The sequence below is a fragment of the Zalophus californianus genome, chromosome Y, assembly GCF_009762305.2.
Source record: "Zalophus californianus isolate mZalCal1 chromosome Y, mZalCal1.pri.v2, whole genome shotgun sequence".
Lineage (NCBI taxonomy): Eukaryota > Metazoa > Chordata > Mammalia > Carnivora > Otariidae > Zalophus > Zalophus californianus.
The window spans coordinates 1,585,281-1,611,929 of NC_045613.1; the positions used below are offsets into that span (position 1 = coordinate 1,585,281).

The 26,649-nt window shown below is 38.9% G+C and overlaps 1 protein-coding gene across 6 annotated transcripts in view; it reads left to right on the plus strand.

Annotated features, from left to right (window-relative positions):
* LOC118356625 (lysine-specific demethylase 5D) overlaps positions 1–25,901 on the plus strand; it is a 37,952-nt gene extending 12,051 nt beyond the window's left edge. For 4 of the 6 annotated variants that reach the window (XM_035725917.1, XM_035725918.1, XM_035725920.1 and 1 more), the window contains 18 exons: positions 283–402; positions 519–677; positions 11,906–12,087; positions 12,183–12,345; positions 16,273–16,392; positions 16,514–16,708; positions 16,983–17,164; positions 17,247–17,371; positions 17,509–17,656; positions 19,184–19,280; positions 19,820–20,178; positions 20,580–20,718; positions 21,150–21,329; positions 21,460–21,597; positions 21,784–22,383; positions 22,665–22,734; positions 22,874–23,073; positions 23,162–25,901. In XM_035725917.1, the coding sequence (XP_035581810.1) occupies positions 283–402; positions 519–677; positions 11,906–12,087; positions 12,183–12,345; positions 16,273–16,392; positions 16,514–16,708; positions 16,983–17,164; positions 17,247–17,371; positions 17,509–17,656; positions 19,184–19,280; positions 19,820–20,178; positions 20,580–20,718; positions 21,150–21,329; positions 21,460–21,597; positions 21,784–22,383; positions 22,665–22,734; positions 22,874–23,073; positions 23,162–23,500 (3,516 nt within the window). In that variant the 3' untranslated portion in view covers positions 23,501–25,901. Of the gene's footprint in view, positions 1–282; positions 403–518; positions 678–11,905; positions 12,088–12,182; positions 12,346–16,272; positions 16,393–16,513; positions 16,709–16,982; positions 17,165–17,246; positions 17,372–17,508; positions 17,657–19,183; positions 19,281–19,819; positions 20,179–20,579; positions 20,719–21,149; positions 21,330–21,459; positions 21,598–21,783; positions 22,384–22,661; positions 22,735–22,873; positions 23,074–23,161 lie in introns of all 6 variants that reach the window. The other 2 variants (XM_035725916.1, XM_035725919.1) reach the window with 2 other exon arrangements.
* The last annotated feature ends 748 nt before the right edge of the window (positions 25,902–26,649 follow it).

A 26,649-nucleotide genomic window follows, 5' to 3' on the forward strand; every position in this document is an offset into this window, starting at 1 on the left:
AACTTAATATTTCTATTAGGTTTTAATCATCTATCTACGAGTTATTAAGCAAGAATGGTTACACAGACTGTACACACTTAAAACAGTTAGTAAGGACCATAATACAAAGGATGTGAACCATATGAGGAAAGAAAAAGAAATAGGTTTAGTAGATAGTGAAGGAACCATACCACCTTGAAACATAAGAAAAGGTCGACGGTAGAACATAAGATATATCTCCTGCTGTTCTTTTTGGGTCGTTTGCCTGTTTTCTCTTTCTTGCTGAAATACTTTCTATTTTAGGAGTGTAAGAGGCCCCCTGAAGCCTTTGGCTTTGAGCAGGCTACCCAGGAGTACACTTTGCAGAGCTTTGGTGAAATGGCTGATTCCTTCAAGACTGACTACTTCAACATGCCTGTACATGTATGTGATTGTGGAGTAGAGATACACGGTTTAGTGTCTGATAAGTCTTAGTGTTCATACAGACATGGGGCCAAAATACAGAGTGCTGTGATCATCTTTTACATCTTTTGTCACAGATGGTACCTACAGAACTTGTGGAGAAGGAATTCTGGAGACTGGTGAGCAGCATTGAGGAGGATGTCACAGTTGAGTATGGAGCAGACATTCATTCCAAAGAATTTGGCAGTGGTTTTCCTGTCAGCAGTAGCAAAGGGAACCTGTCCCCCGAGGAAGAGGTAATGTGATTTGTAACTCATATTAACAGCACATTGTAGCATGTAAAACCATCTGTACTCATGAGTTCTTCCACATAGTGCTGTTTTCACATAACAGGAATAAAGGTCAGATTTACTGGCATTGGTTGATCTGTCAGTAACCCACCATGTGCATAACCACCATTACCATCACTATTTCCATTCTGCATTTGTGATAGCAAAAAAAAAAGGAATAGTATGAAACCTTGGATTTATCAATTAGGAGCTACAGGGGTCCTTCCGATTTCCCTGAAACTAAATACTTAAAGCTTATCATCTTTGGTTATCTGCATGATAGACAAAAACAACTGCTGTCACCAGTTTATTCATATTTGTATATAAATTTGAAAGAAAATTGGGAAATGCCCTCATTGACATTTTAATTTGTGTTCATCATGTGGAACAAATGGAGTAATATGAAAACTACCTTAACCAAGGTGATCTCATGTAGAGTCAGACCCATTTAGATGTCTGAAGATTTAACTAATTACATTAGAAGTTTCTTATGGACAGCCAAACAATATGGGTGAAGCAGAACTTACTTGGGAAAAAGAAGCTAAAAGATAATGCATCTGTATTGTTGAGCAGTTATTCCTTTTATCATTTTTGTTTTACCATGATGGCCAGAGCCTGGACAAATACTGTTCAGCTTTGTATATACATTGACCTCATGTAAACCCTTATGAGACAATTGTTCCAGATAAAAAAAGTAGCAATTTAAGAGGTGAGAAATTTTCAGGAAGGCTTAGCTTTTTGTAAGCATATGAACTTATGTTAACTATATGGAATATACAGAGAGAGACAGGTATGTGTACATAGATAACAGCATTTGAACAGAGTGTTTTAATAAAAAATAGTTCAGATTTTTTTTTTTTAAGATTTTATTTATTTGGCAGAGAGAGACACAGCGAGAGAGGGAACACAAGCAGGGGGAGTGGGAGAGGGAGAAACAGGCTTCCCCTGAACAGGGAGCCCGATGCAGGGCTCGATCCCAGGACACTGGGATCATGACCTGAGCCAAAGGCAGATGCTTAACCACTGAGCCACCCAGGCACCCCAGTAGTTCAGATTCTTAAATAAAAGTCTTATATATCAATTATGGAATATTGAAAAGTATAAACTAAGGAAACAGGGAAATCACCTGTAGTTTCCTTTATTGACATCTTGGTGTTCTTTGAATTACTTTTTGGAAATTGGAAACAATTTAATTGTGATACTGTAAAACCACAAGAGAATATATGTAGTTTCTTTATCAGTTATAAAGCATAATATTAAACAATATCCTTGAACCCACATTTGAATGTAATGATGTTTTCTTACATAGTTATATCTATTTCCATGCTTCCCCACAAGTCATATCTCCCTGTGTCACCTCAAAAGCCCCAAAAGGACACAGATAAAAATTTTATTGTCATAATTTTCTTTTAATTTTTTAATGAATGTATTTCTAAAAAGCATGTTACCTAATTTTTGAGCTTTGTAAATGTTATGCTGTGTGTACCTCTCGCTTAATTTTTAAAGTTAGTGTTATGCTTTGAAAAATCATTCATATGTTGCCTAAAGCTTGAACTTACCTGGTTTTTCACTACTGTATAATATTCCATTGAGATTATACCATTATTTATCCATTTTCTGCTGGATCGCTTTCAGTATTTGGCTGTTACAAACATCATTTTACATGTCTCCTGAAGTAAGAGTCTCTAGGTTACGTATTTGGAAGTGGTTGTTCCAAGTGTAGACTTTTAAAAGTATACAATTTGTATTGTCTGCACACTGTTAGAAGTCCCCAAGTACTTATAGTGCATGTGTAATGCTTAGACGTGTGACTGTGTGTGTATGTATAGATATGTAAGTACTTGCAATATTTTTACAATATTCTCTCCAGTAGGGGCTTGTACTATTACTAATTTTGTAACTTTTATAAAACATAAATGGAGTGGTCTCTTTCCTGCCACTGAATCCCTTACATGTTAGTTTCTCTTGGGTCCTAGATTGAGTTTTACTTGGTATATATCTTTTATATGCCCTGTTTTACTTAGGCTGTAGGTATGTTTCTTATAACTGATATACAACTGATTTTTTTTTAAGTCCATATAGTTTTTATATGTTTCCTGGAGTCATTTTTCTATTTTTGTGATAATTGATGATTTGTAGTCATCTTACTGTCTTAGTTAGAACTCAGTATTTCTACCCCTTACGTTTTCTTTTTCTCTTTTCTTACCTAATTTTCGTATTCCATTTTAATTGTTTTATGTCAGTTATGTACATAAGAATATATATGTGTGTGCATAAGTATATATGTTATTCTTAATACTTTAAGTACAGCTTAGGGAGACCTGAGTAGCTCAGTTGGTTAAGCATCTGCCTTTGGCTCAGGTCATGATCCCAGGGTTCTGGGATCAAAGCCTCACATCCAGCTCCCTGCTCAGTGGACAGTCTGCTTCTCCCTCTGCCTTGGCCTCTCCCACCCACTCATTCTTACTCTCTCAAATAATAATTAAAATCTTTAAAAAAAGGTAGTAAATGCGACTTAACGTTTAAATTTATTGGAATTTTGTTCCATCCAAAATGATGTAAAATTGCTGTTCTCTTCACCTCCCTTCTAACGTTTGTAAAATTTTTATTTGGGCTTTAAAATTTTTTTTTTGCTTGATAAAACAAGTATCATTTTCATTGTTTTATATTTTCAGGTTTAATATACACCTATTCATGTGTATACTTCTTCTTTTTGGTTTACCATTTCTCTTGAAACTCAGATCTTTCTTCAAAGGCTATTTTCCTTTTTGTCCAAAATAAAATTTTCAGAAATTTTATAAGTAGAAGTATTTGTTAATTTTTTTTATTGTCAAAAAGAAATGTTTCCTTGCCTTTATTCTTAAAAAGTTACTTCTCTGAGTATGTGTAAATCTGGTGTAGGAGTTATTTTCTTCACAATACATGAAAAATAGGGGCGCTTGGGTAGCTCAGTCGTTAAGCGTCTGCCTTCAGCTTAGGTCATGATCCCAGGGTCCTGGGATTGAGCCCCGCATCGGGCACCCTGCTCAGTGGGAAGCCTGCTTCTCCCTCTCCCACTCCCCCTGCTTGTGTTCCCTTTCTTGCTGTGTGTCTCTCTGTCAAATAAATAAAATCTTAAAAACAAAAAACAAAAAACAATACATTAAAAATATTCTTGGATTATTAATTTTTGAGACATCAACTATGAATCTTAACATTTAGAAGTAATTTAATTTATTTTTCTTCTCTAGCTGCCATAAGATGTCTTTGTCCTGGATTACTGCAGTTTTTCTTTCTTTTTTTTTTTTTTTAAAAGATTTTATTTATTTATTTGAGAGAGAGAGAATGAGAGATAACACGACAGAGAAGAGGGTGAGAGGGAGAAGCAGACTCCCTGCTGAGCAGGGAGCCCGATGTGGGACTTGATCCCGGGACTCCAGGATCATGACCTGAGCCGAAGGCAGTCGCTTAACCAGCTGAGCCACCCAGGCGCCCTACTGCAGTTTTTCTTGATAGGAGATGTGACTTTTTAATTTAAAATACCAGGGATTTATTGTGTTTCTCAAATCTGAGAATTCACCTCTCATCAATTCTAGCTATGAACCCTTCCACCATAACTTATTCACTGTTTCTATCATAAAAATCCCGTATCCTGAATCTTATTTTACCTTCATCATTCTTTATGTCCCTTTCATACTTTTCTCTTTTTTATCTTCATGTTGCCTTCTGGTAATTTGTTTTAAATAATTTTAAAATGAATTGGTTTTCATAGTAGCTAATTTTTTTAAAGATTATTTATTCGAAAGAGAATGAGTGAGAGAGGGAACACAAGCGGGGTGGGAGGGGGGAGGAGCAGAGGCAGAGGGAGAAGCAGGCTCCCCGCTGAGCAGGGAGCTGGAGGCAGGACTCCGATCCCAGGACCCTGGGACCATGACCTGAGCTGAAGGCAGACGCTTAACGACTGAGCCACCCAGGCGCTCCCGACAGTAGCTAATTTTTATTAAACTACTCTGAATTGTGGGTTTCTAACAGTGTATTTTCTGTTTTTGGAATTGGATTATTTTTCAGATTTTTCTAGTTAATACAAGGAACTTATGCTTTTTTTTACTATTACTCTGGTTTCTCTTCAGATCGTATAAATCTTTCGCCTTTTACTATTATTTTTAATATATTGACTTTATAGTCAGTATTTGTCAGTTAATACAATCTATAATCTTACCCATACTATTTTTGTAGTTTGATGTTATGTCAGCAAATATTTTCTCATTTCACTCCCACTCCCTGTCATGTGCCTTTTGTTTAATATGAACTCATGTTTCTGTGAACCATATATATTATCAGAGTTTTTATGAAGCCTAGGTTAAAAATATGTCCCATTAAAAATTGTTCTGTGGTTTCACTAAATGCCTAAGGACATCACCAAGACTAATACGTTTTTAGCTTGCCATTTTCAATTTTCAGTTCTGGCCCAGACCCCTATGATGATAAGAACTAGGGACATTCGTTTTGATTCCTTCTCTTCCAGTGGAAGAGCTAAGGCAAGAAAGTATATTCAGCATTTTTATCTTTAGAGATATTTCACCCTCTTCAGTTTTACTACAAAAACTGTATTATTGGTGGGAAATGTCACAGCTTTATGTTGAACTCTGTAATATGTTTTGTTTTCTGTTTTAAGTTTTGGTCACTGGAAATAATTACATATAGTTGAAGTCAAACATCAGTTTCAGAACTTTAATCTGTACATGTACTTTCATTTTGTTAGGTTTTGTCCACTAAAAATTCCTCTATTGTCTTAGACTGTACTTGTGTTTTATCATTTTCTCTCAGTAGCTAAGTACAGTGTAGTAGAAAATTGAAGTTGTGCATACCCATAAGTTTTTGGAGCTTTATTGTCCAGTGGTACTGCTAAGTATAATCATGTCACTTTTATAGTTAATATATTAAATAATTTTTTTCTTTGAATCCTGTGGTCGTGTGCTTCAAGAACAGTGGTAGATAATGAAATCATTTCTAATGGGTCTCCATTAAACATTGCATATGAGGCATAAAAAGAATCACCTAAACTATTTTGAAATTTTTTTAAAAATTAGGAATTGATGTCTAACAGATCATCTAACTATTCTTGAAGCTTTATTCATTTTTTTTAATTTGACTCTGTTTTATGTGTTCTTTATGAGGAATTTTTTTAAAATTTATTTTTTATTATTTTTTTAAACATATATTATTTGTTTCAGGGGTGCAGGTCTGTGATTCAACAGTCTCACACAATTCACAGCACTCACCATAGCACATACCCTTCCCAATATCTATCACCCAGCCACCCCATCCCTCCCACCCCCCACCACTCCAGCAACCCTCAGTTTGTTTCCTGAGATTAACAGTCTCTTATGGTTTGTCTTCCTCTTTGATTTCATCTTGTTTCATTTTTCCCTCCCTTCCACTATGGTCCCGTGCCTTGTTTTTCAAATTCCTCATATCAGTGAGATTGTATGATAATTGTCTTTCTCTGATTGACTTATTTTGCTTAGCCCAATACCCTCTAGTTCCATCCACGTCATTGCAAATGCAAGATTTCAAGATTTCATTTTTTTGATGGCTACATAATATTCCATTGTGTGTGTGTGTGTGTGTGTGTGTATGTATATATATGTGTGTGTATATATATATATATGGCACATCTTCTTGGTCGATTCATCTGATGAACATCAAGGCTCTTTCCACAGTTTGGCTACTGTGGACATTGTGCTATAAATTACCCCTTCAGATCCCTACATTTGCATCTTTGGGGTAAATACCCAGTAGTGTAATTGCTGGATCATATGGTAGCTCTATTTTCAACTTTGTGAGGAACCTCCACACTGTTTTCCAGAGTGGCTGCACCAGCTTGCATTCCCACCCACAGTGTAGGAGGGTTCCCCTTTCTCCGCATCCCCGCCAACATCTGTCGTTTCCTGACTTTTGTAATTTTAGCCATTCTGACTGGTGTGAGGTGGAATCTCATTGAGGTTTTGATTTGGATTTCCCTGATGCCGAGTGATGTTGAGCACTTTTTCATGTGTCTGTTGGCCATTTGGATGTCTTCTTTGGAAAAATGTCTGTTCATGTCTTCTGCCCATTTCTTGATTGGATCATTTGTTCTCTGGGTGTTGAGTTTGGTAAGTTCTTTATAGATTTTGGATACTAGCCCTTTATCTGATGTGTCATTTGCATATATATCTTCTTCCATTCTGTCTGTTGTCTTTTGGTTTTGTTGACTGTTTCCTTTGCTGTGCAAAAGCTTTTTATCCTGATGAGGTCCCAATAGTTCATTTTTGCCCTTGCTTCCCTTGCCTTCTGTGATGTTTCGAGGAAGAAGTTGCTGCGGCTGAGGTCGAAGAGGTTGCTGCCTTGTCCTTAAGGATTTTGATGGATTCCTGTCTCACATTTAGGTCTTTCATCTATTTTGAGTCTGTTTTTGTGTGTGGTGTGATGAAATGGTCCAGTTTCATTCTTCTGCATGTGGCTGTCCAGTTTTCCCAACACCATTTGTTGAAGAGACTGGTTTTTTTTGCATTGGACATTCTTTCCTGCTTTGTCGAATATTAGTTGACCGTAGAGTTGAGGGTCCATTTCTGGGCTCTCTATTCTGTTCCATTGATCTACGTGTCTGTTTCTGTGTCAGTACCATACTGTCTTGATGATTACAGCTTTGTAATAGAGCTTGAAGTCTGGATTTTGATGCCACCAGCTTTGGTTTTCTTTTTCAACATTCCTCTGGCTATTCGGGGTTTTCTGGTTCTATATAAATTTTAGGATTATTCATTTCTTTTTTTTTTTAAAGATTTTATTTATTAGAGAGAGAGAGCACAGCAGGGGTAGGGACAGAGGCAGAGGGAGAAGCAGACTCCCCGCCAAGCAGAGAGCCCGACGCGGGGCCTGATTCCAGGACCCTGAGATCATGACCTGAGCCAAAGGCAGACACTCAACCGACTCAGCCACCCAGCCTATTTATTCATTTCTTTGAAAATTGTTGGTATTTTGATAGGGATTGCCTTAAATGTGTAGACTGCTCTAGGTAGCATAGACGTTTTCACAATATTTGTTCTTCCAATCCATGAGCATGGAATGTTTTTCCATTTCTTTGTGTCTTCCTCAGTTTCTTTCATGAGTGTTCAGTAGTTTTCTGAGTACAGACTCATTGCCTCTTTGGTGAGATTTATTCCTAGGTATCGTATGGTTTTGAGTGCAATTGTAAATGGGATCGACTCCTTAATTTCTCTTTCTTCTGTCTTGTTTTTGATGTATAGAAATGCAACGGATTTCTGTGCATTGATTTTATATCCTGCTACTTATTGAATTCCTGTATGAGTTCTAGCAGTTTTGGGGTGGAATCTTTTGGGTTTTCCATGTAAAGTATCATATCTGCAAAGAGTGAGAGTTTGACTTGTTCTTTGGGGATTCAGATGCCTTTTATTTCTTTTTGTTGTCTGATTGCTGTGGCTAGGACTTCCAGTATTATGTTGAATAGCAGTGGTGAGAGTGACATCCCTGCCATGTTCCTGACCTCGGGGGAAAAGCTCTCAGTTATTCCCCATTGAGAACAATATTCGCTGTGGGTTTTTCATAGATGGCTTTTATGATGTTGAGGAATGTTCCCTCTATCCCTACACTGAAGAGTTTTGATCAAGAAAGGATGCTGTACTTTGTCAAATGCTTTTTCTGCATCTACTGAGAGGATCATATGATTCTTGTTCTTTATTTTATTAATGTTATGTATCACATTGATAGATTTGGGAATGTTGAACCAACCTTGCAGCCCAGGAATAAATCCCACTTGGTGGGTCATGAGTAATTCTTTAATGTACTGTTGGAGTCTTTTGGCTAGTATTTTGGTGAGAATTTTTTTTTTAAAGATTTATTTATTTATTTGAGAGAGCGAGAATGAGAGAGAGAGAGAGCACATGAGGGGGGGAGGGTCAGAGGGAGAAGTAGGCTCCCTGATAAGCAGGGACCCTAATGTGGGACTCGATCCCGGGACTCCGGGATCATGACCTGAGCCGAAGGCAGTCGCTTAACCAACTGAGCCACCCAGGAGCCCTTGGTGAGAATTTTTGCACCCATGTTTATCAGGGATATTGGTCTGTAATTCTCCTTTTTGATGGGGTCTTTGTCTGGTTTTGGGATCAGGGTAATCCTGGTCTCATAAAATGAGTTTGGAAGTTTTCCTTCCATTTCTGTCTTAACTCTTTATTCTAAAGTATATTTTATTTTGGCTGTTTGGCAGTGAATTTTTTTTTTTTTAAGATTTTATGTATTTACCTGAGAGAGAGCACAAACAGGGTTGATGGACAGAGGGAGAGGGAAGCAGGCTTCCCACTGAGCAGGGAGCCTGACGCAGGACGCAATTCCAGGACCCTGGGGTCATGACCTGAGCCAAAGTCAGATGCTCAACTGACTGAGCCACCCAGGCACCCTTGGCAATGAATTTTTAATTTCTGTTCTAAAGCATAGGGTTCAAGTAATGTTAGTGCTTTTCAATTCTGCTAATACTTTTTTTTTGTAGTCTTAAACTGTCATTGTTAAATGCACATGAAGACCTAGTAGAGAAAAACTATCCCTGCTTTGATTTTTTTTTTTTTACAGTGATGAAACATTTCATAAAACATACCACATTTTTAAGTATATAGTTCTTTGGCAGTAAATGCATTCGCATTGTTCTGCAGCCATCACCATTGTCCATCTTAATAATTTTTATTTTGTCCAACTAAAACTGTATTTATCAAACATAATTATTAGGAAAGGATGTGGGTTATTTTTAAGTTCATTTCTACGTCAGTTAGTATGATCAGGCTTTTCCGCCCTTCATTCTACTAATGTGTTGTATTGATCCGTTTTCATATTTGAATATTTTGCATTTTGGGACATTTTCACTGGATCATGATATATAATTTTTTATTTTTTTATTTTTACTTTTTATTTTTTTAAAGATTTTATTTATTTGTTTGACACAGACAGCGAGAGAGGGAACACAAGCAGGGGGAGTGGGAGAGGGAGAAGCAGGCCTCCCGCCAACCAGGGAGCCCGATGCGGGGCTCGATCCCAGGATCCTGGGATCATGATATGATCCGAAGGCAGACAGTTAACTGACTGAGTAATTTGTATTTTGTTGAAGTGTTCCACTTAGGTAATATGTAATGCTCTGTGTTTTCTCGTGATGTCTTTCTGACTTCATTATCAAGATAATGCTGCCCTCATAAGTTCAATTAACAAAGATTTAATTGTCTTTTGGTTCTTTTTCCAAACCGTTTGAGACAGATGGTGTAATTATATGTTAAGTTTTGGTAGAATTCATCAGTGAAACCATTCAATTTCTGAGCATTTCTTTGTTCAGAGGTCTTACATTGCTGATTTGCATCTGTTATCAGTCTTCATATTTTTTATTTCTTGAGTCAGTTTTGAGAGGTTGTATATTTCTAGAAATTTGTCCATTTCATCTAGATTACATGCTTTGTTGGCATAAAATTATAGTGTCAATTGTGTTACTTGTTTCTTTTTCAAAGCATCTTACTTCCTTTCTGATTTCTTCTTTGACCTATGACTTTTAAGAGAATGTGGTTTAAAATACTCTTTTTAGTTTATTGCGTTTTGCTTTATAACCTAACATTTTATCATGGGGAATGTTCATCTATACTTGTGAGCAATATGAATTGTGTTGGGTGGTATAGTCTATGTCTACCTGGGTTTGTTGGCTTCTTGGCTGTCATTACTCTTATCATTGTTGACAGTGCAATAGTAAAATATCCAATTATCACTGCAGAAGTTTTTCCTCCCTTCAGATTCATCAACTTTTGTCTCATTTATCTTGGCACTAATTTTTACGTGTATGTATATAACTTATTTTCTTGGTAGATTGACCATTTTTATCAATGTAAAATGTGTTCTTCGTTTTAAGTAATTTTTAAAGTCTATCTTGTTTGACAGTAACATGACCACTTCATCTCCTTTGGTTATAATTTCCATGAAATACATTTTTTTATTTTTCAGTTCTTTCCCATTTAACTTGTTCATGTCTTTGGTTTTAAAGCAAATGTCTTTAACTGAGATCGCATCTATGTGCATGTCTCATAATTTTTGTTAGCATTTTGATTGTTGATATTTTGAATGTTTTCATGTGGTGAATCTGGAAATTAAGTTTTCCTGTCCCTTATTTTCTTATTGCTGCTCCTTAGAGTTTGTATTTGTTTAAAGTGACTTTTCAAAACTACTTTTGTATAGACAATATTTTTTGTCACATTGTTCCTGAATACTCTTCCATTCTATCTAGATTGGCTCTGTGCATGACTCTTTGGGACTTAGATAGGTCATTTATAACTCTTCTAAAACTCTTTGTTTTCTGCTTGCATAGAGCTTGAAGATCAGGCAGAGATGAAAATCTAGGTACCTTTTCTGAGCTTATTCCCTAGCGTGGGTACCTTCGGCCTTCTGGGTTCTTGTAATACATAGAAGTCTTTCAAAACCCTTAATCCCCAAAGCATCTCACTCTTAGCTTTTCCATGCAGACTTTTTGTAATGTCTGTTGTTTGATGTAGCTCCTGTTCTTTGCTCTAAAGGATTGGTAGGTTCATTTGCCCATAAGTATTTTCAGGAAATGTTCTTCATAACTCTGAGGTAATTCTGATTTAGGAAATGGATGAGATGGTATAAATAGTATAATAAGTTTAGTAGTTTGGGTGTGATGGAGAGTCTGAAATATTGTATGGAAAATACTTTGTTTTGGTTTGGATCAATAATACAGATATAAGAGAATAATATGATTATGACATTTAGAAGATGTAAATTACTTAAGGATTAATTAGGGGCTTAATTGCTATACCTAGTGCATAGCAGCTAGCTGATAATGGGATAAAGTGACTTAAGAGAAAACCTATGAACAGTGCTTGTTAGTTTTAGGACACATGAATCTTAATCTGGATTGAGGACAAATATTTTGAGTTACAGTGTTTTCTGTCTTCCTAAAAGAAAGATGTACTTTCAGAAATAATGCAAGTTATCATGGCTGGGATATCATGAGGTATCATGAGTATTAAGATATCATGACTATTGAGTCTGTATTCCTAAATAAAAGCAAATAGCATGCCCTGAGATCACTATTGTCTTCTTATATATGCCTTGTTCAGTTTGTTTTTATTCACCCCATCTTGCTTCCTACTTACCCTGGCAAATCTTGGACTTAACAGGAATATGCAACCAGTGGTTGGAATCTGAATGTAATGCCAGTGCTGGATCAGTCTGTTCTGTGCCACATCAATGCAGACATCTCAGGCATGAAGATTCCCTGGCTGTATGTAGGCATGGTATTCTCAGCATTTTGTTGGCATATTGAGGATCACTGGAGTTATTCTATTAATTATCTACACTGGTGAGTGGTGTCCAAATGGCTGGAATGGATGTTAAGACTTCTTCCATGTGCAAGGATATGCCCAGACTTTATATATCTCCTCTTTATCTAATCAGGGGTGAACCAAAAACCTGGTATGGGGTACCCTCATTGGCAGCAGAGCAGTTGGAGGAGGTGATGAAGAGGCTGACACCTGAGTTGTTTGATAGCCAGCCTGACCTGCTACACCAGCTTGTCACCCTCATGAATCCCAACACGCTCATGTCCCATGGTGTACCAGTGAGTACCTGGAAATAAGGGGCAAAACAGATTAAGTGCCTTTGCTAGGGTGGAAAGGAAATGAGGAAGAACTTAGTTTCAGAGAAATAAAGTTACATGCATTTTGAAGTGGAGAGTAGGTTTAGTCTCATACGTCTTCTTACCTTTCTGTATTGCTGTCAAACTGCAATCCTATATAGACCAGTAGTATATCCTTAAGAGGAAGGGAAAGGAGAGATCAGATAGTTATTTAAATAACATAAAAGTTAAAAGCTGGATTTTGACCTTTTAATATGCCTCCTGCTCTAGGATTGGTTCTTTTTTAACATCAGTGGGCATAAATTCTAATTTTATGAAACTTAAATTGGGGTTGAGGATTGGTTTCAGATTTGGGAATTTCTAGCATTGATTTATGTCAGCCAGTTTTTCAGAAAATGTAAGTACCCAGCAATTTGTAGAACAAAAAAAGTGCAGTAAATTTGCAACATACTGGGGCACCTGGATGGCTCAGTCATTAAGCGTCTGCCTTCAGCTCAGGTCATGATCCCAGGGTCCTGGGATCGAGCCCCGTATCGGGCTCCCTGCTCCAGGGGAATCCTGCTTCTCCCTCTCCCACTCCCCCTGCTTGTGTTCCCTCTCTCGCTGTGTCTCTCTCTGTCAAATAAATAAATATTTTATAAATAAGTAAATAAATAAGTAAATATATTTGCAGCATACTGTAATGTTGTCATACGTACTTTTGTAAGGTATAGGTCAACCTCTACACAATTTTTTTTTAACTTATGTCCATTTCAGTTTTTCTTTTTTCATAAAATGATCTTGACATTTCCAAGGCTTCCTTCCATTACTGACATTTTATAAATTCTTGTTTGCACTTTTTTTTCAACATTACTGTTGTCTCATAAAAAAACAAATATGAAGATGAAATCATGCAGCTGTCTAGTTATACCATTTGTTCTGCCTCACGATTCTTGGCTTACTCACTGTTTTTTTTTTCCACATGTATTTGGCATACACTCCCACACATATTTAGGACTGAAATATTTACATTTTACTTATATTATCTAATTTGCCAGTGTCCAGGTATTTATAGTATTGTCTTATCTCTCTTTTATTTTTGTAAACTTGGTAGTTAATATCCCCACTTTCATTTCTGATATAAATAATTTGAGTCTTCTATCTCTTTGTCTCCCGTACCTAAAGGTTTGTCAATTCTGTTAATCATTTCAGGGAAGTAGCTTTGTGTTTATTCATTCTCTGCTCTTTTTCTCTTAATGTATTTTGTTTAGCTTCTAGATGAATTGACCCTTTTATCACTATATAATCTTTTTTTTATTATGTTAATCACCATACATTACATCATTAGTTTTTGATGTAGTGTTCCATGATTTGAGCACCCAGTGCTCCATTCAATATGCACATACTGAATACCTCTTTAATACCCATCACCAGGCTAACCCATCCCCCCACCTCCCTCCCCTCTAGAATCCTCAGTTTCTCAGAGTCCATAGTCTCTCATGGTTTGTCTCCTCCTCCGATTTCCCCCTCTTCATTTTTCCCTTTCTGCAATCTTCTTTTTTTTAACGTATAATGTATTATTTGTTTCAGACGTACAGGTCTGTGATTCAACAGTCTTAAAAAATTCACAGCGCTCACCATAGCACATACCCTCCCCAATGTCTACCACCCAGCCACCCCCTCCCTCCCACCCCCCCACCACTCCAGCAACCCTGTTTGTTTCCTGAGATTAAGAATTCCTCGTATCAGTGAGGTCATATGATATATGTCTTTCTCTGATTGACTTATTTCGCTCAGCACAGTACCCTCTAGTTGCGTCCATGTCATTGCAAATGGCAAGATTTCATTCCTTTTCATGGCTGCATAATATTCCATTGTATATATATATATATATATATATATATATATATATATATATATATATATATATATATATACCACATCTTTTATTCATTCATCTGTCGATGGACATTTTGGCTCTTTCCATAGTTTGGCTATTGTGGACAGTGCTGCTATAAACATCGGGGTGCATGTACCCTTTGGATCCCTACATTTCTCTCTTTGTGTAAATACCCAAAAGTGCAATTGCTGGGTCGTGTGGTAGCTCTATTTTCAACTTTTTGAGGAAACTCCATACTGTTTTCCAGCGTGGCTGAATCTTCTTTATCTCAATTTTTTGACAAGAACAATGCTGCTGTGAACATTGGGGTACAAATATGATTTATCTTTTCAGTCCTTGCTTTCCAGTTTTAGGTTATATAACCAGAAGTGGAATTACTGGGTCAAATGGTATTTCTGTGTTTAATTTTCTGAGGAACCTCGCTCCTATTTTCCAGAGTGGCTGCATTAATTTACGTTACACCAAGTGTTGCCTTCTTTTCATTGCCTTGCCAACCTTATAATTTTCCTGTTTAAAAAAAAATTATGGATGTAAGAGTTTTAAGAAGTGGTATCTTCTGGCTATAATGTGCATTTCCTTAGTGACTAATGATACTGTGCAGCTTTTCATGATTAGAAGTACTCTTGTCAAGTGTATAGTTCTCTGTCTGTCACCATGGAGTTACCTTAAATCAAAAAATGAAAAAAAAATAATAGCCTTCTACTCTTTCCGGATTGGCTCTGTTTTGGGCTGCTTTTCACTGCTTTGGGAAGCTGTTTAAAACTATGTTAGCCTTCAGCTTCTGCTTGTGTGGAGCCTGAAAGTCAACCACAGATGGAGCTTAAGGGTATTTTAAGTTTTTCTTAGTATGTTTATGGCTTTCTCAATTCCCAAAAATACATGGGATTTTTTCAGAGATTTTATTCTTCCAAATACCTCCTTCCCCTGCCTTTTCCTTCCTAGGCATTTTAGAATTTCTTTTTTTTTAATCCAGTCTCCTCTTTTACCACAGGTGGTTGTAGCTAATCTAGTTGTGTTTAAATATTTTCAGCTAGCAGAGCCTGGGAATCCACTTCTGTTCTAGTTAAACTCTGAGGAAGTTTAAATAAAAGCAGGTTCTTGAGGCAGTTTTTTCAGGAGATCAGTCAGGTCAAACCATGTCACCTCAGTTCTTTGAAAACAAGATCCATGTTGTGTTCTGTGGCACCAGATGTTGCACCAGGATCCTAATAGTATTGTTTCCAAGGTAGCTGGTGATGGTGGAGGGATTGTAGGCAGGAAAGATGTACCACCACAAAGTCTTTTGCCAAAATTTAGAAGCTATTTTGTTTTTCACAGAATGTCCTCCTAGTATTTGTAGTTTATGATTTTAGTACAGAGTTTTTAAAATACTTTGCTACTTTCTGCTAGTTTTATCATTGTTTTAGTAGAGGGATGAGATTTTGGAGTTCTTCCATCATTTGTGTTGAATGTTTATCATATGTTATGGACATATGTATATTTCCTTCTTGAATTACACATTGTTTTTCTTTGTCTCTTTCTTCGCATGTCACTTTTTTTTTTAATGTGGGCTGTATGCGGGTGTAGAGTCTAGCTCATGGTTAGAATGTCCTCAACACTAAGATTTAGACCTCATCTGAAATCAAGAGTTAGATGCTCAACCAAGCCACTGTGTGCCCTTCATATCATTTTTAAAGTTCACATTCTCATTTTCTTTTGTAAGGTATACATATATGAAGATAGAGCCTATGTGTTTCTGCAGTCACTTCACAGATCTATAATGAATTTTTTTTTTTTAAGATTTTATTTATTTATTTGACAGACAGAGACACAGCGAGAGAGGGAACACAAGCAGGGGGAGTGGGAGAGGGAGAAGCAGGCCTCCCGCGAAGCAGGGAGCCCGATGCGGGGCTCGATCCCAGGACCCTGGGACCACAACCCAAGCCGAAGGCAGACGCTTAACAACTGAGCCACCCAGGCATCCCTATAACAAAATTTAAAGATAATATTAAGTGCACATTCTCTCATAGTCCCGTCTCTGTTCTTTTTAGGTTGTCCGTACAAACCAATGTGCAGGAGAATTTGTCATCACATTTCCTCGTGCTTATCACAGTGGCTTTAACCAAGGCTATAATTTTGCTGAGGCTGTCAACTTTTGCACTGCTGACTGGGTGAGTCTGGAATGTGGTAGGTTTGTAGATACAAAGGGATAAGAATATGGACAGAGATCATTGTGGAGAATGTAAATACTGTGGCTGCAGATAGCCACACACAGTCTTGAACTACTTACAGCTACCTGCTGGACGCCAGTGCATTGAACACTACCGCCGGCTCCGGCGCTACTGTGTTTTCTCCCATGAGGAGCTCATCTGCAAGATGGCTGCCTTTCCAGAGAAGTTGGATCTGAATTTGGCTGTGGCTGTGCATAAGGAGATGTTCATTATGGTGCAAGAGGAGCGACGTTTACGAAAAGCTCTATTGGAGAAGGTGGGTGGTGGGAAGCATGGCTTAGGGATTCAGTAAAGTAGGCTTCTGGAAGGGAGACAGATAAAAATTGAGTAGTCATTCGGGGCCTCATCTCTGACTCATACATTTTGAAGTCGAAAGACAGAAACTGTATGTGTTTATATTTTTTTCTTCCGATTTCTCTACAGCTATCCTTACAAGGTTGAGCCCACAGCAGGGTTCAGTGTTGGCTGAGGTGGGGTGTCCACAACCCTGCTCCTAGTCTTTACAGTATATGTGGGTTGAACACCCCCAGGGCATCACGGAGGCTGAACGAGAGGCTTTTGAGCTGCTCCCAGATGATGAGCGCCAGTGCATGAAGTGCAAGACAACGTGTTTCCTATCAGCTCTGGCGTGCTATGACTGCCCAGATGGCCTAGTCTGCCTTTCCCACATCAATGACCTCTGCAAGTGCTCAAGTAGTCGGCAGTATCTGCGGTGAGCCATGGGGTCTACTTGGAGGACACAGAAGAGGTTACAGAGCTGGGCCACATGTACATTTCATTGCCCCTTTCTCCAGGTATCGGTACACCTTGGATGAGCTTCCTGCCATGCTACATAAGCTAAAGATTCGGGCTGAATCCTTTGACACCTGGGCCAACAAAGTACGAGTGGCCTTGGAGGTGGAGGATGGCCGTAAGCGCAGTAAGTGATGAGAAATGGAAAGACACCCCCCCGCCCCCGCCTGGCAACCTCTGTTTCTTTTCTACAGCACTCCTGTCTCCCTCCTCCACTTTTTCCTAATACTGCTTACTTTTTTGCAACTTTAACTCTATTTTCAGGCTTTGAAGAGCTAAGGGCACTGGAGTCTGAGGCTCGTGAGAGGAGATTTCCTAACAGTGACCTACTTCAGCGACTGAGGAACTGCCTAAATGAAGCAGAGGCTTGTGTCTCCCAAGTCCTGGGGCTGGTCAGTGGTCAAGAGGCCAGGTAGGTTACAGAAGAGGGCAAAAAACGGATGTTAGTATATGAAAATGGACAACAAAAAATGGGTAAGTCAGGGTGGCTCAAGTGTCTGCCTTTGGCGCAGGTCATGATCCCAGGGTCCTGGGATCAAGCCCCACATTAGGCTCCCTGCTTTGTAGGGAGCCTGCTTCTCCCTCTTCCTCTGCCCCTCCCCCTGCTTGTGTTCTCTCTCTTTCTAATAAATAAACAAAATCTTAAAAAAAAAAGTTAGGTCCTAAATAAAGAATCCATGTAATAAAGTTAATAATTTATATGCATGAGCGATATTAATATCTAAAACTTATGTATATAATCTATTTGAAGAAGCGTACTTACACCATCAAAGACAATGAGAATGAAGATGCAGTACAACCATTACAGTCCTAGTTACTAGCAGATTTCATAAAAATATTCAGACATCAGATTTCCAGAAAATTAATTATTGACTGTGTAGGTAGATACAGTTTTAGACATTAAATTTTATTTATCTGTTAGTTGCCAAATGGGTGTAATCATAGATTAAGTTTTTCTTTCTAAAAATTAGGTGATTATATACATGTGCTTTGTAAATTTCACATAAAACAAACAGTTGAAGATATTAATCACAATATCTCAAAGTAAGATATTTTCAAATTCAGAGAATTTTTTTTTAAATTGAAAGTCAAAGTAGTAATGAATTCCCTTTTCATAGTCAATTTCCTTTCCTTCTCTACTTCAAAAGAAAGAAAATTTTTCGTAACTTGACGTGGTGAATTCATCAGGTGGCTGTAGGTTTTAGTATTTGTGATCTTAATCTGCCTCAGTTCTAATTCATCTAACTTCTGGCCTCCTTAATTCTTCTTGCTTATGGACGATTACACCAGAGAGTATATCTAAGAACTTATTTTTAGAGCTCTTGCATTTCTCACATAATGAATTCTTATTCTTCTTTTGTCTATAGTAATGTGTCCATTATTACTTTCGTTGTTCTGCATCATCCCATCACACTCCTTGTTTCTTAATTCTTTTGTCTGTTTTTCTTAAAAATTCTGATACTTATTTTAAATGTAATTAGCAGACGTTTTATTTTTAGCCTCTGAAACCTACTGCTCTTAGATACTATTGAACCAATTTTTTTTTCTTCCTGTACTTCATTTTGATTGCCTTATAACTCTTCATTAATACAGGAAACAGAAGCTTTGGAAGAAGTCATCTCGCATTGTTGTTCTCTGAAAAAGGAATGTTTGTAGTTATTTTAATTTTTCTATCTACTGGTATCGTGGAAAGCATACTTTCTTCAGAAACTTGTATTGTCTCACTTTGATATCTTCAGTCTTCTGTAACGGTTTCAAATACAAAATGTCCCCACATTTTTTTCAACTTAACTGATTGATAGTCCCTGAACTTTGAAGATGATTTCCAAGGTATTACTATAACACAGAAATAAAATAAAGATGTTGGGTTACTGAAAATCTATTCACTGTGGCCTTAGCAGGTTCAATGAATGAATCTTTTTTTCCCTTACTTGTACAGGATTGAAACTCCACAACTGACCCTGACTGAGTTGCGAGTTCTTCTTGAGCAGATGGGCAGCCTTCCATGTGCCATGCATCAAATTGGGGATGTCAAGGTAAAGAGGGAATTCCCATTTAGAACAGATACTAGTAAAATCTGGGATAGCAGGGAAGCTTGAAACTCTGATTATTTTAAATAGCTTCTTATAATAAATCTTCGTTACAATTTACAGAGTTGGGTGTTTCAGTACTATCTGTATTATAATAGCTTCGTAGCTATATAGTTGAAGCAGGTATCCTCCCAAGCAAAAATAGTAAAAATACTGAACACAGGGCTGGATATCTGTCTGGATATTGGCATTGGAGAATGTCAAGGAGATAGGCAGATTTTTTTTATAATTTAGAGTCTCAGGAAGCTTTCTGAAAGGGTAAGTCATATTAAAGTTGGCCTGAAAGGGTAAGTTTGAGATAACTAAAGGAAAAGCAGTGTTATGGCAAATAAAGGACTTTTGTTGATAGTAAGTCTATCATATCTTATTATATGGTTGTAGATAAGTATAAATGCCTAACAGAGAATATAAGGGAACAGATTGAGGATAGGTGGTTCCATATCTAGATAACTAACGAGTGTCTTCTTTATCCTGTATCTTTGCAGGATGTTTTGGAACAGGTGGAGGCCTACCAAATTGAGGCCCGGGAGGCTCTGGCCTCACTGCCCCCCAGTGTAGGGCTATTGCGGTCCTTGTTGGAGAAGGGGCAGCAGCTGGGCGTAGAGGTACCTGAAGCCCATCAGCTCCAGCAACAGGTGGAGCAGGCGCGATGGCTAGATGAGGTGAAGCAAGCACTGGCTCCTTCAGCTCAAAGGGGCTCTCTGGTTATCATGCAGGGGCTCTTGGTTACAGGTGCTAAGATAGCTTCCAGTCCTTCTGTGGACAAGGCCCGGGCTGAGCTTCAGGAGCTGCTGACCATTGCAGAGCGCTGGGAAGAAAAGGCCCATTTCTGCCTGGAGGCCAGGTGGGGCCCAGCCTTTCCTCAAATATACTGTGTGACTCTGTCCCTCAGACTCTGGGGATGGGTTTAGTGGATGATCCTGAGACCAGACCTCTAATTAGGCATCTGCTAAACTGTAAAGGATTGGTATGACATGTCATCCAGTTCTCTATTTACTACTGTATTAAAAGGCAATAATTGAAATATTTATGGGCCTAGTTCTCAGATCACATATACCAGACCTAACTTCGTAAGAGACTCACATGGTTGCTTCAGTGTTTAGTGACAGTTGAGGTATTATTATTGCTCACTTACTATTTTGAACTTTTTGTTACTTATGCTTTTGGTAGTGAAACCTATGACAAAAAAAATGCCTATGCGTATAACATTGAAGGATGGATTCCTATTTTTCCAAACATGTTTAGGCAGAAGCATCCACCAGCTATATTGGAAGCCATAATCCGTGAGGCAGAAAATATCCCAGTTCACCTGCCTAACATCCAAGCACTCAAAGACGCTCTGGCTAAAGCACATGCTTGGATTGCTGATGTGGATGAGATTCAAGTAAGGACTTGCCGCCTCCTTTCCTAGTGCAGATGTATAGGCAGAAGAAACACAGTTCTGCCTTTGGCTTTTTATAACACAGTTCTCTTGTGCTAGTAAGTAGAGGTTACAGGTTAGAGCTGTGAGGATATCACGATAAAAATAGCAGAAGGAGAAGCCTAGGCATGGGCATATATCTGAACATTGACTATCCCAAAGGAAGGGGGTCAGACAAAGGAAATTAGAACAAAATAGTTGACATGGAAGGGGATATTTTTTCTGAGTCAGTAAAGTAGGACTTCTTGGTGAAAGTATTGGGTATCCCATTGTTTTGTTTAGAATAGTCTGTGTATTTTCTTTGTAACTATGTAGTGTGATACTTAACCATTGACCAGCATAAATCTGAACACAAAGTAATTGACCTAATTTAATTTCTCTTGTCGGTGTCATAGAATGGTGACCACTATCCCTGTTTGGATGACTTGGAAGGCCTGGTGGCTGTAGGCCGGGACCTACCTGTAGGCTTGGAAGAGCTGAGACAGTTAGAGCTGCAGGTTCTGACAGCACATTCGTGGAGGGAGAAGGCTTCAAAGACTTTCCTCAAGAAGAATTCATGCTATGCCCTGCTGGAGGTAAGACCTGAGACTGTAACTCACATCCTTTCCTGCCTCTAGCCTAGGTATTGTGAGAGTGTCAGGAATTGGGGGATGTGGGGAAGGGGAGGGGAACTTTAGCCATGCTCCCACTCTTTGCCTGCTTCAGGTACTTTGCCCATGTACAGATGCTGGCTCAGACACCAGCAAGCGTAGCCGGTGGATAGAGAAGGAGTTGGGCTTGTACAGATCTGACACAGAGTTGCTTGGACTGTCTGCACAGGACCTCAGGGATCCAGGCTCTGTGGTAAGGAGTTTGGGCATAGGTGGGAAGAAGAGCATGCTGATGGTAAGAGTATCTGAGCTGGGTGACTTATAGGCAGACCATTTGCTCTCTAAACCTCACCTGGTTTGTGAGTGAGATGGTAAAAGCACCAGAGGAGGGAATGAAATGGACTGCTTACCTCCTCTTCCTCTGTCCTGGGCATGTCAGATTGTGGCCTTCAAGGAGGGGGAGCAGAAGGAGAAGGAGGGTATCCTGCAGCTGCGTCGCATGAACTCCGCCAAACCCAGTCCGCTGGCATCATCGACCACAGTTTCTTCTGCAACCTCCATCTGTGTTTGTGGGCAGGTGCCAGCTGGGGTGGGAGCTCTGCAGTGTGACCTCTGTCAGGACTGGTTCCATGGGCAATGTGTGTCAGTTCCCCGCCTCCTCAGCTCTTCAAGTCCTAGTTCCACCTCATCACCACTGTTAGCCTGGTGGGAGTGGAACACCAAATTTTTGTGTCCACTGTGCATGCGTTCACGGCGCCCACGTCTGGAGACGATCCTGGCCCTGCTGGTAGCCCTGCAGAGACTGCCAGTACGGCTGCCTGAGGGTGAAGCCCTACAGTGCCTCACAGAGAGAGCCATTGTCTGGCAAGGCCGTGCCAGGCAGGCTCTAGCATCTGAAGATGTAACTGCTCTGTTGGGACAGCTGGCTGACCTTCGCCAGCAACTGCAGGATGTATCCACATTGGACGAGCCCCTTACCTACCCTTCAACCCCTGCCTGTGACCCACAGAGAGAAGGCAGTGGCAACAATATGCCTAAGGTTAGCCGTCCTGCCCAGCTCTTGCCTTTAAATGTCTGTCTCCTGGCCATATCCCTATTTAGGCTTTATGCTCTGACCTGTAATTTTTAGTCTCCCTTGGTGTAACCTCTGTGATCCCATTTTGCATCCTATTCAGATCTCTGATTGCTCCCTGTTGTCAGCCAGTATGTACCTTCCTCCCCCAGGAGGTAAAGGTCCTAAGTTTGGAGTTGGTGCAAAAAATCTTAAAACCTGGTTTTTCTGTTACCTGTTACCCTACCCATTCTTACTCTCCTTAGCAGGTCCCAGGGTTGGTGCCGAATGTGGACAGTATGGCTAGTCATGGAAAGATAGCTCCTCTTCAGGGCTCAGGTAAGACATGTAGATCTAGGTTTGGTTAGGCTGTGGAGTAGATGGCACAAAGGTGAACTCTTTGGTAGTTTCTTTACCGAAGTGTTGGGGATAAGACTACACATAGCCTCTAACTCAGCCTGTCCCTAAAATTTCCCAGACCTGGAGGTATTGTCCTCACTATTGCCACAGTTGACTGGCCCTGTATTAAACCTTCCTGAGGCAACCCGGGCCCCATTGGAGGAGCTCATGTTGGAGGGGGATCTGCTTGAGGTGACTCTGGATGAGAACCATAGCATCTGGCAGCTACTGCAGGCTGGACAACCTCCAGACATTGACCGGATCCGTACACTTCTAGAGGTGAGGAAAAAGGTCATGGGCAAGGCCAGGAGATTAGGCCTGACCACTGGTCCACAAGTACTTTCTGCTTCCCTGTGTATCATTGTAGCTGGAGAAGCCTGAGCATCAAGGAAATCGGACAAGAGGCCGGGCATTGGAGAAGCGAAGGCGGCGGCAACAGCAGAAAATAGATCTGGGTAGGAAAAGTAAAGAAGAGCTGCAGTCAAAAAAGGCTCGAAACTCAGAGATTAAGCCTGATGAGGGCCAAGAAGAAGAGTTTGAAGAGGAAACAGATACTGAAAATATTTTTCTGACATCTACACATCATAGCCGCATCTTCAAAGGGAACCAAAATAGCTTCCAACAGAACAATTCAGGTTCCGTAGCCTCTTTTCCTTCCTTAACCCCTTTGCTACACCAGCCCTACTCTCAACAGGAAGAGTTATGACACCAAGTAGAAAAGGGTTTTTTTAAAGCCACTGCCTCTTGAACCTTTCTAGGTCATGAACTTTGTTTCTTATCTAGAATTTGTCACTTCAGAGTTTTGATATCTTATGTCTTAAAAGTGATGTTTTGAGCTCAGTTCCTAAGGTCAGTGTCCTGTGTGCCTCTTCCCAGAAGTTTCTTGCCAGCATTACTGGGACTACCACACAGTGAATGATTTCTCAAGCCAGTTTTGTTCTGCACTTAGGCAAATAAAACTTGACAAAGGCAAATCTCTCTTTATTTCTCTTCCTTTTTTCTTATATTTTAAAAAAATATTTTGGTGCTTCAAGGCAACTTCTACATTCTACCTCCTTTTCTCACCTTGGTTCACATAAGAAAAGACATTGTGTTATGTAATTACTTGTTAAAGCCAAAAAGAATGGAAGAAAACAAGAAGTTCTTGGTTCAGGCTATTGTCCATTTTAATTTTATTCCCTTTGTTAAAAATAAAACAGGAATTGGTGTGTTTTAAAACTGTGGATCTGATTTGAACTTCTTTCAGTATAACTGAATGACTTAAGTTGGGAAACTTAAAAACCTCGTTTGAACTATCTGTTATACTTTTCTGGTGGGTGTGTGAAGAGTCAGTTTTATAATATATAACACTTAGATCAATATCATTTAGTCCCCTATGGATTCCAGTTGTTCACCACCATTGGGGAGTTACTCATTCTCCATTGAATCACTTTGTTATTCCTTTGTTGAAAATCTCTTGGCCATACTTGTATGTCTGTAATGTTCTCTTCATTATTGACCTATGTGTTTATCTCTTTATCAGAATCCCATTGTCCTAATTACTGTTAACTTTTAGTAAGTAACTAACTTTCATTAAGTCTTTTAATATGGTAGAATGATGATTCTCTTTATTCTGTTTCATACGGTTTTAGGTAGCCTGGTACCAACCTTATTTTCCTACATGCAGTTCACTTTGCCTCCTGAATTTGATAGAGCTGAACTTGAACAATTTATTATATGTCTTACCTTTCCCTGTTCTCTTTGGTAATAAAATATGATATGATACATTTGTTTTAAAAGTTCACAAAGATGAATATGTAAATAAGCAAGACTAGTACAATAACTTTAGTTTACATCTATCTTTTTGTATGTCTCAGGGATCTAGTCATACATTCTACTTTTCTCAATCCTTTTCAGTAATCAGATTCTGTGGACCTGGTTTGAATCTCTTAAATGAATGCTCTGCTTTTTATTTGTTTACCCAGCCAGGATAGACCTATTTCTCTATATAAAATTTTTTTTTAAGATTTTATTTATTTAGGAGAGAGAGAGAGCACAAGCAGGGGGAGCAGCAGAGGGAGAGGGAGAAGCAGGCTTCCTGCTGAGCAGGGAGCCCAGGACCCTGGGATCACTGCCTAAGCTGAAGGCAATTAACTGACTGAGCCACCCAGGCACCCAGTGTGTATAAAATTTCATACCTATAATTTTTGTCACCATCCTAGTTGTCTTCTCCCTCTTATTTCCTGTCTTTATTTTCCACACTATCAGTTTATCCTCAGGCATAACTTTGTTGATTACAAACATAATCATAGCCTCCTACCCGTTTTAGTTTATCTGTCAGAAAAATAGCTTATTGTAACATAGCAATCAGATTAAATAGAAAGTCTTCTGCTATTTCATCTACATGTAAGAATTATTTTCTGAAGTTTTATAGGTATTGTTCTCCCACACAAATGTGGTAGGTTTTTGATTCTCAGCATGCACTCTGAAAATTTTTATGAATTCTCCAAAGGAGTATCTTTTAAATACAGCCTTTGTTCCCTGTATTTGTTTTCCCAGAGTTTATATTTGCATATGATCATTTGAAAATCACTGTGTAATGGAAAAAACTAATGTAGTGAAAGAATTGAGACCTTGTGTCTACAATAATCTTCCTAAGTGCTCAGCCACAAATTCCTCTCGTGTGGGTCAGGTGCAATACAGGGACAATTTTACATCTTTCTCTGGACCACCTTTGTTTTACTTCAGGAGCAAGTTCTAACATGAAACCAAATACAAAGATGCATCATTAAGTTTTGTATGTAAGTGCTGATGATCCTGTGATTGTATGTTGAATTAAAAAACATCAAATCTGTAGCATAAAGTTAATTTCCAAAGCCATTTCATGCTTTATAATAATTCAGGGTAATTTTTCTCTTGCAGGAAAATTTTCATGTTGATTTTTATGAAAAAAAATGCAATTGTAATAATACTTTACGATTACTAAGCCGTCAAAGTCCTGTGTGGTATAGCTTGTAGGCTACTTAGCTTCTGTTTCTGACAAAAATTCATGGAAGTAATAATATTACTGTTCATGAGAATAAAGTTCATTGATAGTATTGTTATGACAATATATGATAGATTGAAATATAGCACGTTATATTTTCAAAAGGGTATACATTTGTATTATCTGATTTACACATTTTTACCACCAGCACTTCTAATATTTCTTCACATTTTCCACTTTAGGATACAGTGATTTTTTTTTTTTTAAAGATTTTATTTATGGGCGCCTGGGTGGCTCAGTTGGTTAAGCGACTGCCTTCGGCTCAGGTCATGATCCTGGAGTCCCGGGATCGAGTCCCGCATCAGGCTCCCTGCTCAGCGGGGAGTCTGCTTCTCCCTCTGACCCTCTTCCCTCTCGTGCTCTCTCTCAATAAATAAATAAAATCTTTTTTTAAAAAATTTTTTTTTATTTTATTTGAGAGAGAGAGAATGAGAGATAGAGAGCACGAGAGGGAAGAGGGTTAGAGGGAGAAGCAGACTCCCCGCTGAGCAGGGAGCCCGATGTGGGACTCGATCCCGGGACTCCAGGGTCATGACCTGAGCCAAAGGCAGATGCTTAACCAACTGAGCCACCCAGGCTCCCCTATTTTTTATTTTTTTGAGAGAGTGCATGTGAGTAGAGTGGGAGGAGCACAGGAAGGGAGAGAATATCAAGCAGACTCTGCAATAGGTGTGGGGCTCAATTTCACAATGCTGAGATCATGACCTGAGGCAAAAGCAAGAGTCGGATGCTTAACCAGTTGCCACAGTTCTTCAAGCTGTTGTTGTGAAACACTATTTAATTAACATCTATAAGTAACTTTCCTTAATTGTGTCATTGACTAATTAGAA